General features: G+C 39.2%; 2 protein-coding genes across 2 annotated transcripts; both read right to left on the reverse strand.

Moving 5' to 3' along the window:
• LOC104450173 (G-type lectin S-receptor-like serine/threonine-protein kinase At4g27290) lies at window positions 1-4,264 on the reverse strand. Its single transcript, XM_039316163.1, has 7 exons — window positions 2,952-4,264; window positions 2,675-2,809; window positions 2,008-2,162; window positions 1,373-1,580; window positions 879-1,116; window positions 646-796; window positions 1-576 (listed from the first exon to the last, which is right to left on the reverse strand). The coding sequence occupies exons 1-7, from the start codon at window positions 4,228-4,230 to the stop codon at window positions 280-282; spliced, it is 2,463 nt and encodes an 820-aa protein (XP_039172097.1). The 5' UTR covers window positions 4,231-4,264; the 3' UTR covers window positions 1-279.
• Window positions 4,265-8,752: 4,488 nt separating this feature from the next.
• Window positions 8,753-12,542, reverse strand: LOC120286410 (G-type lectin S-receptor-like serine/threonine-protein kinase At4g27290). The gene is given in 8 exon segments (XM_039314793.1): window positions 8,753-9,112; window positions 9,182-9,332; window positions 9,415-9,652; window positions 9,909-10,116; window positions 10,557-10,633; window positions 10,636-10,710; window positions 10,998-11,123; window positions 11,266-12,542. Coding segments are annotated over 8 exon segments (2,427 nt in total). The 5' UTR covers window positions 12,521-12,542; the 3' UTR covers window positions 8,753-8,815.
• Between the last annotated feature and the right edge of the window lie 636 nt (window positions 12,543-13,178).

Raw genomic sequence — 13,178 nt, forward strand, 5'->3', positions numbered from 1 at the left:
TAATATTTTGCCACAAAAGCATCATTTGCCATCTTGGAGAATACTCTGAAGCAACTAGGTACTTCATCCCTAATTAGCAACACCCATTCAGAGTTTCTTATATAGTGCTATCCTCGAAGCATCAATAAAAAATGAGAGGTACCATGACTTACAAATTCTGATCTTAATATCTACAGCACCTTAAAAGAGGAGCATGTGGACAAAAGGGATGCATATCTTTCACAGACCCAACACTTTGCCTCACTATTTTTGTGAGTTACATCACAACCGAAGTGTCTTTTATCGAGGAGACAACGATGTCATGGTGACTTCATTTGGAGAATGCACCAGATGGCCAAAAGTGTTCTCTGGAAGCAGCTTCCTTTCATTGTAAAAACCTGGCTCTTTTGGGAGAGGCAATTCATTGTCACTTCCCAGCATCAGAATCAGTGCAGACATGCTCGGCCTATCCTCAGGACATTGCTGCACGCACAACAGAGCAACATGTATAGACCTTAAGACTTCAGCAGTATTATACGACTCAACCAACTCATCAACCAGTTCCATGGACCTGTCTTCTGTAAAGAGTCTCCAAGCCTGAACGAAAGACGCCAAACCATTAGGGGCAGTTCTTGATGTTAAAAGGTGTTAAATATCAGAACTTACATGTCCCACAAGATTGTGACAGTGGTCTGGATGACAAAACCCTCTGTTTCTCTTCCCGCTAACAGTCTCAAGCACCAAAACGCCATAGCTAAAGACATCCGATTTTATTGAGAAAACTCCATCAATGGCATACTCTGGAGACATGTAACCACTGAAGAAATTGATAGGTTAAGAACTATTAGTTCAAAAGCAACTTCAGAACAGAGGTCATAACTTCAGATATAAGTCCTTACTAAGTTCCAACCACTCTGAGAGTGTTTGCCTCTGTCTCATTCCCTACGAAGCATTTAGCGGAGCCAAAATCAGAGATCTTAGGGTTCATCTCATTATCTAACAATATATTGCCAGCTTTTAGATCTCTGTGGATGATCCTGAGTCTGGAATCTTGATGAAGGTAAAGAAGCCCCCTAGCAATTCCACTAATGATGCCAAAGCGAGTTGACCACTCAAGTAGCTTTCTCTGGTTTTGATCTGCCAAATTTTCATTCACGTCAGTAAAGCATATTCCTATTCAAATAGAGAACCAAGGCATTAAGTCTGTGTTTCATTAAACTAATGGTACTGTTACTGTTCTGTTTCCTCTCCATTCCCAAGTAAACAACATACGGGTGCTACATCCAATCGCTAGACCTCTTGACAAACGACCCAGAAGCCGGTGCTACTTCAATAGTATTATAAAGCTTACAAGCTCTAGTATGGTTTATGGAATTGTGGAAGTAAGACAAACCAAAGAGACAGGAATCCAAGCTGTTGTTGGGCATGAACTCATAGATCAACAAAACTTCTTCCTGAATGCAGCATCCCAGAAGCTTCACAAGGTTTCGATGCTGAAGCTTTGAAATAAAGAGGACTTCATTCTTGAACTCGTGTAGCCCTTGTCTTGAGTACCTTGAAAGTTTCTTCACTGCGATTTCTTGGCCATCCTCCAGCACCCCCTGCAAATAGTTGTCATACATCAACTTTCCAGTTATTTTGCTTTCTATCTTTTCAGTGGCGTAAATTCTCACAGTAATTTCCTTTTTGAAATTGAGTTATTCAGCTTCCCATCTTCATCTTCAAATCGTGTGTGAATTTTTAAGAAGAGTCGATAGTTTAAAAGCTTGTGAATAATATCAATCAATATATGAGTAAAATCACGGAAAGATTCCTGAAATTACTAACAAGATGATTTAAGTTGCTGATGAAAGTTGTGACAATAATAACTAAAAGGGCCATCATAGTCCTAGCCTTTCAAGAACTAAAAGAAGGTCTACAGGACGAGCATCTTCTAATGTAAGTACTATACCATGCTGAAGAAAAACAGGGGCAGTTTATCAAATAGAAGAGTGTACTTCACAAGGATGGTATGCATTGTTTTGTCACCTTGTAGACAGGTCCAAAACCGCCCTCCCCCAACTTATTTTCTTCTGAGAAGTTATTGGTAGCAATAGCTACTGTACCCAAGTCAAACACTGGTAACTCAAGATCTTCCTTTTGGCATTCAGAGTTGTCTCCTGATTCAAAAATGCCATCTTCACCTGTAGCAAGAACAAAGATGTGGTCAAAGAACACACAGGATATAAAACGGTGCTATGACAGAAATAAGACATCATGTGCAAACAAAAAGAGTGCAGTAATGGAAAAGATACTTGGATATCTAGCAAACCCATAGTTGCATGTAAGAAAAAGGCTAGTTCAAAAGCTAAATGGAGTGCCCAGAAATCATTATGAAGGGGTCTGCTTTAAATTCCCTATTTGTTCTGAAGATTTTTATCCTTAAGTATCATGAAAGTCATTTTCTTCCTATCTAAGGTAGGCTTGGCTAATCCTAGCAATTTACTTAATAGCATAATGAGTAAAATCAGTTAGGAATTTGAGTTCACAAAATGGAAAATACACCATAAATAGAAAGTTTTCACTCTAATATCATCGTATCAAAGAACCAGCAGATTAGGAAGTCCTATTCATCAACTAGTCTAGCATACACTGGGAGTGCACGGAACAAACTACAAGTGAGATCGCTGGCAACACACAGTATAATATAGTTTACCTTTAAGATGCTTCATTTTCTTCCTCTTGTTCTGTAGAATACAGAAAGTTAGAACCAGACATAGGGAAACAACCCCGAAAGAAACTGCCAAGCTTATGAACAGCTTTTGCTTCGTTTGCTTTGACTGTAGTAGATCTAAGACAAGCAGCACAGCATACAGATCAAGAGTTAGAACCAGGTAATAGAGGTACAACACTTCTTTAAGTGATTTGTCAAAGTCATGGGACCATTTTTCTCTTTGGATTTCAGCAAATTCTTGTCTGTACTCTATGGATACCTGATTCTGAGGCTGCCATCCTGATGTAGAGGTCTTGCCCATTTTGGTTTAGCTCTCTAATGTCAATTAACTCTCCAAACCACTGCAAGCAACCAGTCCCTCCTCCTCTGATATCCAAGGTTGAATAAGCCATACAGGAACAATTCTTCTTGCAAATTTCTTTGCATTCTTGAAGATCCATAGTCTTATTAAACCAGGAATTACCTGTATCTGGCAATTTCACCCCAGGATACTTCACAAATATGTCCTTTCCGCAATCCAGAGGAGTTTTCCGGACACACCCATGTGACCAATCCAAAATATCCCATTCTTGAGAGTACCTGGGTGTGAATCCTGTCAAGCACCTGCATACTGGGGACTCATCAATCTTACAGCTACCGTAGGCACCACATAATGCATAGGTGTCACAGTTGTCTATTGGTACAGTGAGGTAAAGTGTCCAACCCTGTGTTCGATCAATCCAAGTGAAGCGTTGTACGATGCCATTTGAACTTAATACCAGCCGGGAAATGAACGAACTGTCAAGGAGCTCAAAATGGTAGTAAATCTCATTGTCATCCAACACAAATTCATAACTGTAATATGGGTTAGGATCTAGATTAGGCATTCCACTATATCGAACACCATTCCATGGTCCCGACCGGAACTTAACAACTGAACCTTGCCTCAGTAGGCTTTGCGGGAAGCCATTTGGGTCAATTTTGTATGTAAAGTTACCTGGAGAAGGATCATCAATGCTCTTCCATGACGTTAAGTAGCGTTCAAAGCCCGTTGTTCTATTCCTTCCCATCTTCATGCCCGCTAGAAGCGTGTCTGTTGGATAATCGAAACTCTGCCACAATAAAAAACCAGAACCAGTTCCATCTACATCTTTCACAACAAGATTTCCTGAATCCAAGAGCTGTGCGACTGGATTTCGTGCATCTGTGGATGAGTTAGATGACCAAATTTCACTTCCATTTGCGTTCAGGAGGACAAGACTTCCCGAGCCGGTAACCTTCAAAGTGCCCACTGAATCCGCAAGCGGGGTGACTCTATTTGCGACCCATACTACTGTCATTGTGGCTACCTTTTTGTACCATATCCCAAGATACCGCCTTGACGGGAGGCCAGTGCTGAAGAATCCTAGTTCGAATGTCCCCCCAGCCGAAACTAGGCTCCCACCATCTTGGATGGAGTGATTCGCAGTGATGGAATCTAGTGCCTCGGAAACTTGAGCAACATAAGGCGAAGAGGCATAGAAAAGAAAAATCATGAAAAAAGACAATACGGTTCTCATTCTGTTTGAAGCTCGCCAAGATTATCGCAATGGCTGATTGAACAACCACTTAGGCAGGTCACAATTAGTATTGTGACTAAAGGGGTGGCTTCCATTGAATTCCAAGGTCAACGCTTGCAAGTCATTCAGAGATACCTACGAAATTTCTTGGCGCAAGTTTTTTTTCTTTTTTAAGTTTTAACAAGAGCAAAATTATGCAAAAATGGAGATAACTTGGAATCTTCCACGTAAGAGGTTAGCTTATATTCTTTTAATCAACTTGAACCAGTTACAAGTCTTTTGCATCAATGGTTCCAAGCTCTAAGCCCTGCAGCCAAAGATGAATGGCTCGTTCGGTTCACAGAATGGGATGACTGGAATTTTCTGTACTCGACCCTGGTGATCCGATGACTAAGTATAAATCGGTAATATTGTAATTCTGCGCAGCCATATGATTAGAAAAGGATGAATCTGTGGCTTGTATTACTAGCTAAAGCTGATATCACCTGTTAGATCACCGAAAAACTTGCTACACCTAAGTAAGGATTGCTGTTGACTATTGCTTCAGATCATAGAAAAGTTTATAGTCATGCGTGAATTTTACTAACTATAGATAGGCTGAATATCTTAAAAAACCCCTCAAACTTCGTGATTTTTTCAACTTCAAAACTATATAAACACTAGAATTTACTCTCTTGTTCTTGTTCTTGTTCTTGTTCTTGTTCTTCTTTTTAATAACAAATGTAGCATCCCTTAGTTAACGACTGAAGTTGATGACATTTTAAGATGACGGTTGTTGGGGCAACATATAATATTGGTAATTAAGAATAGCAATCAATATTTTAAATCAAGAGAAGACAAGTTGTAATTTATTAAAGGAAAAAAGAGAGAACGGGTGGAGGAAGAGACAGAACCAACCACCCTCTGTCCATCGTCAACCTTCGTCTTCTACAACTAACGACCGTCTTCATCACTGTTGATCCCTAACAACGAACTACAACAACCAATCACCACCACAGCACAAGCATCGAGTTGAGATCAATGAATCAGAGAGAGAGAGAGAGAGAGAGAGAGAGAGAGAGAGAGAGAGAGAGAGCAAATATAAGGATCCTTCCCTTCATCCCCGGCTTTACATGGACTGGTATCATTTGCAAGCTCTATGGTTTTCATGAAAGATAGGTCCCTGAAAGATTGGCAACTTTTCAACTGGTCAATTAAATACGCTCTTTCGACCAACACCAAAACAAGACAAATATATTCTCTAAGCTCATTGGCGTTTCTCCATGAAAAAGTCAAAACACCCATTTTGAGGAGTTTCTCTGAAGCACTATGTTGAGATATAGAGTTCTATCTAAAAGTTGATAATTTTGAGGATTAGAATGAGAACGTGTAGTCAAAAAGTAATGCATTTCTTTCAATGTCCCAACATTTTTCCCAATTATCTCCGGAGCTAGATCATGCAAGCTGTCGTCCAATGAGCAGATTGTCATGGTGATTTTGTCTGGAGAAGGTGATAATTGGCTTGAGAAAATGTGTTCTTGAAGCAGCTCCCTCTCATTGAAAAAACTTGGCTCTTTTTGTAAAGAGCTACTAGTTGTAAGCATGGCTTAATATTTAAATATTCTAATATTGAATTCTCGACCAAATTATAAAGCAATTCCATAAACCTGCCCTCTTTAAATAGTCTCCAAGTCCAAGCCTGACCAATTTGATGCCTAATCATAAGAGGCCATTCCTGGTGTTGGAAGGCAAAAAGTCTTAGTCCAAGAAGATTATGAGGGTGGTCAGGATGCTGAAACCTCTGTTTCTCTACCCACTAACCGATCAAGCACCAGAACACCAGAGCTGAAGACATCAAATTTCAATGAGAAAATTCCATCGATGACACACTCCAGAACATGTAACGACTACAGAAACCAAAGCATTGAGAAAACATCGGTGATCAAGCAATTGCAGCACAAAGATCATAATTTTGTGCATTTTTATTGCTATGTTCCAATTACTCTGTTAGTGCTTGCCTCTGTCTCATTTCCTGGGAAGATCTTAGCCAAGCCAAAATCAGATATCTCGGGGTTCATCTCATAATCTAGCAATGCATTGCTAGCTTTACATCTCTGTGAATAAATCCTGAGTCTGGAATCCTGATGAAGGTAAAGAAGTCCTGTAGCATTTCCATTGATGATGTGAACGCGGCTTCTCTACTCTAGTAGCTTGCTGTATGTTTCATCCGTCAAAATTCATTTGCCTAAGTCTGCACATCCAGGAACGTACGGGGAGAAGTGAATAAGGCATCAAGTTTATCATTTTGCTAACTGATGCTGCCCTGGGAAGTTTCCTTTTACACTGGAATACACGAGGTTTGTAATAATGGGCCCAAAGCTCAACCCAAATATCCCTTAAAATATCACCAGGAAGCTCCACCGCCTGATTTAAAAAAAAAAAGAAAAAAAAGGGACGGACCAACCAAGAAGAAAGGAAAGAGGAAGGTGGTTTCGTCCGTGAAGAGGAAAAAGGAATCGCGGAGAGGAGAGAGAAATTTTTGCGCATGCCTATTTCAGACTTGCTAACAAGCTCAGTCAATTTCGAATTCCAACGCTTGGTATATATTCCAGTTCATTATTCGTCTGATTAGAGTAATTTTCAAAATTAGATTATAAATTTGGAGTTATGTGAGTTTTGAGCTACGAAGTCCGATTTTAAAGTTACTAAGCTATAGATTTATATGAAAATGATAGTAGGGCCTCGTGGAGCCTCATGGTTTGACAAAAGTTGATTTCGAAGTACGGTTTAATTGGAATGAATTTCTGAAGTTTAGCATGGGAGTTACACATAGTAAACAATACACTTAATCAACAAAGATGAACATTTATTACAAACAAGATCCTTCGTTAGCATGTACAAATTGATTAATTACTGATTAAGCATAGTTTAGTCGAGTCATTCTTAGAATAGTATTTTACTTAGATTTTGATATCATTTGTAATTTATTTGTAGGAATATGATCACGTCGGTTCAAGTAACCTTTAGAATTTGATTTTCAACTTTCCCATATGAGTGGTGTTATCAAATGGAATATGAATTAGACACATTATTAGTTAAGAAATGACATCTTTGGCTGCATAAAATTGGATTGAACATTTACTATTTTTTGTATATGTGAATGGTTTGTGAATCTAGTTTATGAAGTGCATTCTTAAATGATTTGAGATATGTTTGTACCAAAGATATTTTCACTGGTGAATTGAGTTGTAAAATAATATATATTTTGGTTTATAAAAGGTATACCTCTGTGAAAAGTTATGTGATTTAGTTAATGAACCTGAGTATTAAGATGGATTATGGTTTTAATTGTGGATTATTGAGGGATTACATTGGTGGAATATACCCATGTTTCTGTGAAGAGAACCCATTGAGGGTGTGAGTATACATACCATTATCAGGACATCCTTCTAGGCTAAACCACCTATTGATATAGGTAGAGATCTAACTAAGGGGGTAAACTTAGTCATCTATATCGCAAACGATGGAGTGGACCGTATTTGTTTAGTAGAGATTAAATGGAATTGACCATTGATGATTGATTTGTTATGGTTGATTTACTAGTATTGATTAAATATGAAAAGTCTTGTTGAAAAGGTTTGACATATTGCAATAATTTCTATATATGGTATACTAGGTTTGGGATTGATGAGTTATGATGCTGTTTTTGTGAAGATGCATAATGAATGTTCGATCTACTTACAAGAGATGTATTACTCATTGGATAGTGGTTGTTATAATAGTGGCGGTTTGAAAAGTTTAAAAAAGTTGAAAGCATAAGAAAGAAGAAAGACTAGGTAAACAAAATAGGGAAAAGTGGATGCTCAATTTATAAAAAAGGAAGGGAAAAAAGAGAGGGATTTGTGCGTATAATCCATGAGGACCATGCCAAGCTAGCTTTACTCCGATTTGCAATGCCCAGTAAGTGCTTGCACCCTTCGTTCATCTAATCGGAGTAATCTTTGGGGTTAAAGGCTCAAATTTGAAGTTATGTGAAATTTGAACAGCGAAGTCAGATTTTTGAGTCATTATGTTGTGAGATTTCATGGAAATGTGGATTATGGGTGTTGTAGGGCCGTGGTGTTTGACGGGAGTCGACTTGGAGCAATGGTTTGGTTGGAATGGGAATTTTAAGATTTCACGTGAATTTTGGTATTACTTTGTATACATGCATTATGGTTTTTTGATTTGCTACTCATTGGACCGTGATTATTCATTTTATTCATCTTTCATATTTTTCAAGTTGATTGGTTAACGGCAAGTAGAACGAGAGCGCTATTGACAGGGACTCTTGTAGTAGACTTTTGGGTATGGGTTCAGCTCCAATAACATCATTCGCCATCTTGGAGAATAGAATGAAGCGACTAGGATACGTCATCCCTGATAAGCAACACCCATTCAGAGTTTCTGGTATAGTGCCATCCTTGAGCCATTAAAAAAGAAAAAGTACCATGAAGTACAAATTCTAATTAAAGGAGGAGCATGTGGACAAAAAGGATGCATATCTTTCACGGTCCCAACACTTTGCCCGATATTTTTATGAGTTACATCACAACCGACGCGTCTTTTATCGAGGAGACAACAATGTCATAGTGATTTCATTTGGAGAATGTACCGGATGGCTAAAAGTGTGTTCTGGAGGCAGCTTCCTTTCATTGTAAAAACCAGGCTCCTTTGGAAGAGGCAATTCATCGGCACTTCCTAGCATCAGAATCACCGCAGACATGCTCGGCCTATCCTCAGGACATTGCTGCACGCACAATAGAGCAACATGTATAGACCTTAAGACTTCAGCAGCATTATAAGACTCAACCAACTCATCAAGTTGTTCCATGGACCTGTCTTCTGTAAAGAGTCTCCAAGCCTGAACGAAAGACTCCAAACCATTAGGGGCAGTTCTTGATGTTAAAAGGTGTTAAAAATCAGAACGTACATGTCCCACAAGATTATGACAGTGGTCTGGATGACGAAACCCTCTGTTTCTCTTCCCGCTAACTGTCTCAAGCACCAAAACACCATAGCTAAAGACATCCAATTTCACTGAGAAAACTCCATCGATGGCATACTCTGGAGACATGTAGCCGCTGAAGAAATTGTTGGGTTAAGAAATATCGGTTTAAAAGCATCTTCAGTACAGAGGTCATAGTTTTAGATAAAAGTTCTTACTAAGTTCCGACCACTCTGATAGTGTTTGCCTCTGTCTCATCCCCTACAAAGCATTTAGCTGAGCCAAAATCAGAGATCTTAGGGTTCATTGCATTATCTAACAATATATTGCCAGCTTTTAGATCTCTGTGGATGATCCTGAGTCTGGAATCTTGATGAAGGTAAAGAAGCCCCCTAGCAATTCCATTAATGATGCCAAAGCGAGTTGACCAGCCAAGTAGCTTTCTCTGGTTTTGATCTGCCAAATTTTCATTCACGTTAGTAAAGCATGTTCCTATTCAAATAGAGAACCAAGGCATTAAGTCTGCGTTTCATTAAACTAATGGTACTGTTACTGTTCTGTTTCCTCTCCATTCCCAAGTAAACAACATACAGGTGCTACATCCAATCGTTAGACCTCTTGACAAACGACCCAGAAGCCGGTGCTACTTCAATAGTATTATAAAGCTTACAAGTTCTAGTATGCTTTATAGAATTGTGGAAGTAAGACAAACCAAAGAGACAGGAATCTAAGCTGTTGTTGGGCATGAACTCGTAGATCAACAAAACTTCTTCCTGAATGCAGCATCCCAGAAGCTTCACAAGGTTTCGGTGCTGAAGCTTTGCAATGTATAGGACTTCATTCTTGAACTCGTGTAGCCCTTGCCTTGAGTCATTTGAAAGTTTCTTCACTGCGATTTCTTGGCCATCCTCCAACACCCCCTGCAAATAGTTGTGATACATCAATTTTCTAATTATTTTGCTCGCCATCTTTTTGGTGACTTGAATGCTCATGGTAATTTTAGCCTTTTCGAAATTGAGTCATTCAGCCTGTCATCTTCATCTTCAAATCATATGTGTGTATTTTTTAAAAATATCTGATACTTTAAAAGCCTGTGAATGATATCGATCAATTCACGAGTAAAATCAGGAAAAGATTCATGAAATTACAAACAAGCTGCTTTAAGTTGCCGAGACACGTTGTGAAAATAATAACTAAAACGCCCTTCACTGTCTTATCCTTTTAAGATTTCAAAAACTAAAATAAAGTCTACAGGACAAGTATCTTCTAACGCAAGTATTTAACCATGCTGAAGAAAAACAGGGGCATTTCATCAAATAGAATAAAGTACTTCTCGGGATAGTATGCATTATTTTATCACCTTGTACACAGGTCCAAAACCGCCCTCCCCCAACTTATTTTCTTCTGAGAAGTTATTGGTAGCAATAGCTACTGTTCCAAGTCAAACACTGGTAATTCAAGATCTTCCTTTTGACATTCAGAGTTGTCTCCTGATTCAGAACCGTCATCTTTACCTGCAGCAAGAACAAAGATGGCGTCAAAGAACATGCAGGGATATAAAACCTTGCTATGACAGAAATAAGACTTATTGTGAACACAAAAAGAGTGCAGTAATAGAAAAGATACTTGGATATCTTGCAAAATCCATACTTGCATGTGAGAAAAAGGCTAGTTCAGTATCATTGTATCAAAGAGCCAGCAGATTAGGAAGTCATATTCATCAACTAGTTTAGCATACACTAGGATTGCATGGAACAAACTGCAAGTGAGATCGGTGGCAGCACAGGATAATATGGTTTACCTTCAAGATGCTTCTTCTTCTTCCTCTTGTTCTTTAGAATATAGAATGTTAGAACCAGACATAGGGAAAAAACCCCGAAAGAAACTGCCAAGCCCATGAGCAGCTTTTGCTTTGAATGTAGTAGATCTAAGACAAGCAGCACAGCATACAGATCAAGAGTTAGAACCAGGTATTACAGGTACAACTCTTCTTTAAGTGATTCGTCACAGTTGTGGGACCATTTTTCTCTTTGGGTTTTAGCAAATTCTTGTCTATACTCTATTAATACCTGATTCTGAGGCTGCCATCCTGATGTAGAGGTCTTGCCCGTTTATGTTTAGCTCTCTAATGTCAATTATCTCTCCAAACCACAGCAAGCAACCGCTCCCTCCTCCTCTGATGTCCAAGTTCGAATAAGCCATACAGGAACAATTTTTCTTGCAAACTTCTTCGCATTCTTGAAGATTCATACTCTTATTAAACCAAGAACTACTTGTATCTGGCAATTTCATCCCAGAGTACTTCACAAATATGTCCTTTCCACAATCCAGAGGAGCTGTACGGACACACCCATTTGACCAATCCAAGATATCCCATTCTTGAGAGTACCTGGGTGTGAATCCTGTCAAGCACCTGCATACTGGGGACTCATCAATCGTACAGCTACCATAGGCACCACACAATGCATAGGTGTCACAGTTGTCTTTTGGTATAGTAAGGTAAAGCGTCCAACCCTGCATTCGATCAATCCAAGTGACACGTTGTACGATGCCATTTGAATTTATTACCAACCTGGAAATGAACGAACTGTCAAGGAGCTCATAGTGGTAGTAAATCTCATCGTCATCCAACACAAATTCGTAGCTGTAATATGGATTAGGATCTAGATTAGGCATTCCACTATATCGAACACCATTCCATGGTCCCAGCCGGAACTTGACAACAGAACCTTGCTTCACTATGCTTTGTGGGAAGCCATTTGGGTCAATTTTATGTGTAAAGTTACCTGGAGAAGGATCATCAATGCTCTTCCATGACGTCAAATATCGTTCGAAGCCTGTTTTTCGATTCCTTCCCATCTTCATGCCTGCTAGAAGCGTGTCTGTTGGATAATCGAAACTTTGCCACCATAAAATACTAGAACCAGTTCCATCTACATCTTTCACAACAAGATTCCCTGAATCCAAGAGCTGTGCGACTGGATTTCGTGCATCTGTGGATGAGTTAGATGACCAAATTTCACTTCCATTTGCATTCAGGAGGACAAGACTTCCCAAGCTGGTAACCTTCAAAGTGCCCAATGAATCCGCAAGCGGGGTGACTCTATTTGCAACCCATACTACTGTCATTATGGTTACCTTTTTGTACCATATCCCAAGATATCGCCTTGATGGGACACTGGTGCTGAAGAATCCTAGTTCAAACGTCCCCCCAGCCGAAACTAGGCTCTCGCCATCCTGGATGGACTGATTCACAGTGATGGTATCTAGTGCCTCAGAAATTTGAGCAACGTAAGATGAAGAGGCATAAAAAAGCAAAATCATGAAAAAAGACAGTATGGTTCTCATTCTGTATGAAGCCCGCCAAGATCATCACAATGGCTAACTGAACAACCACTTAGGCAAGTCACAATAAGTATTGTGACTAAAAGGGTGGCATCCATTAAATATTAAGGTCAACGCTCGCAAGTCCTTCAGAGACATCTACCAAATTTGTGGTCGCAAGTCTTTCTTTATTGAGAGCAAAATTATGCAAAAGTGGAGAATACGAGGAATCTTCCCCGTGAGAGGTTAGCTTCTTTTAATCAACTTGGACTAGTTGCAATTGTTTTGTATCAAGAAAGATTCCAAGTTCTAAGCCGCTTGACCAAGATGAATGGCTCATTTGGTTCATAGAATTGGAATGACCAGATTTTTTCGTAGCTGACCCACTTAACAGTATCATTGCCATGTTTTTATCTGGTGATAAGATGACTAAGTAAAAATAAGTGATACGGTTATTCTGCGCTGCCCTGTGATTAGAAATGGACGAATCTTTGGCTCGTATTACTAGCTATAGCTAATATCACTTGTTAGATCACTGAAAAACTTGCTACACCTGTGTAAGGACTGCTGTTGACTAGGCTGATTATCTTAAAAACAGTCAAACTTCATGATTTTTTTTTAAACTTAAAAAACTATATAGAAACTACAATTTTCTCTC

The sequence above is a fragment of the Eucalyptus grandis genome, chromosome 6, assembly GCF_016545825.1.
Source record: "Eucalyptus grandis isolate ANBG69807.140 chromosome 6, ASM1654582v1, whole genome shotgun sequence".
NCBI classification, from domain to species: domain Eukaryota; kingdom Viridiplantae; phylum Streptophyta; class Magnoliopsida; order Myrtales; family Myrtaceae; genus Eucalyptus; species Eucalyptus grandis.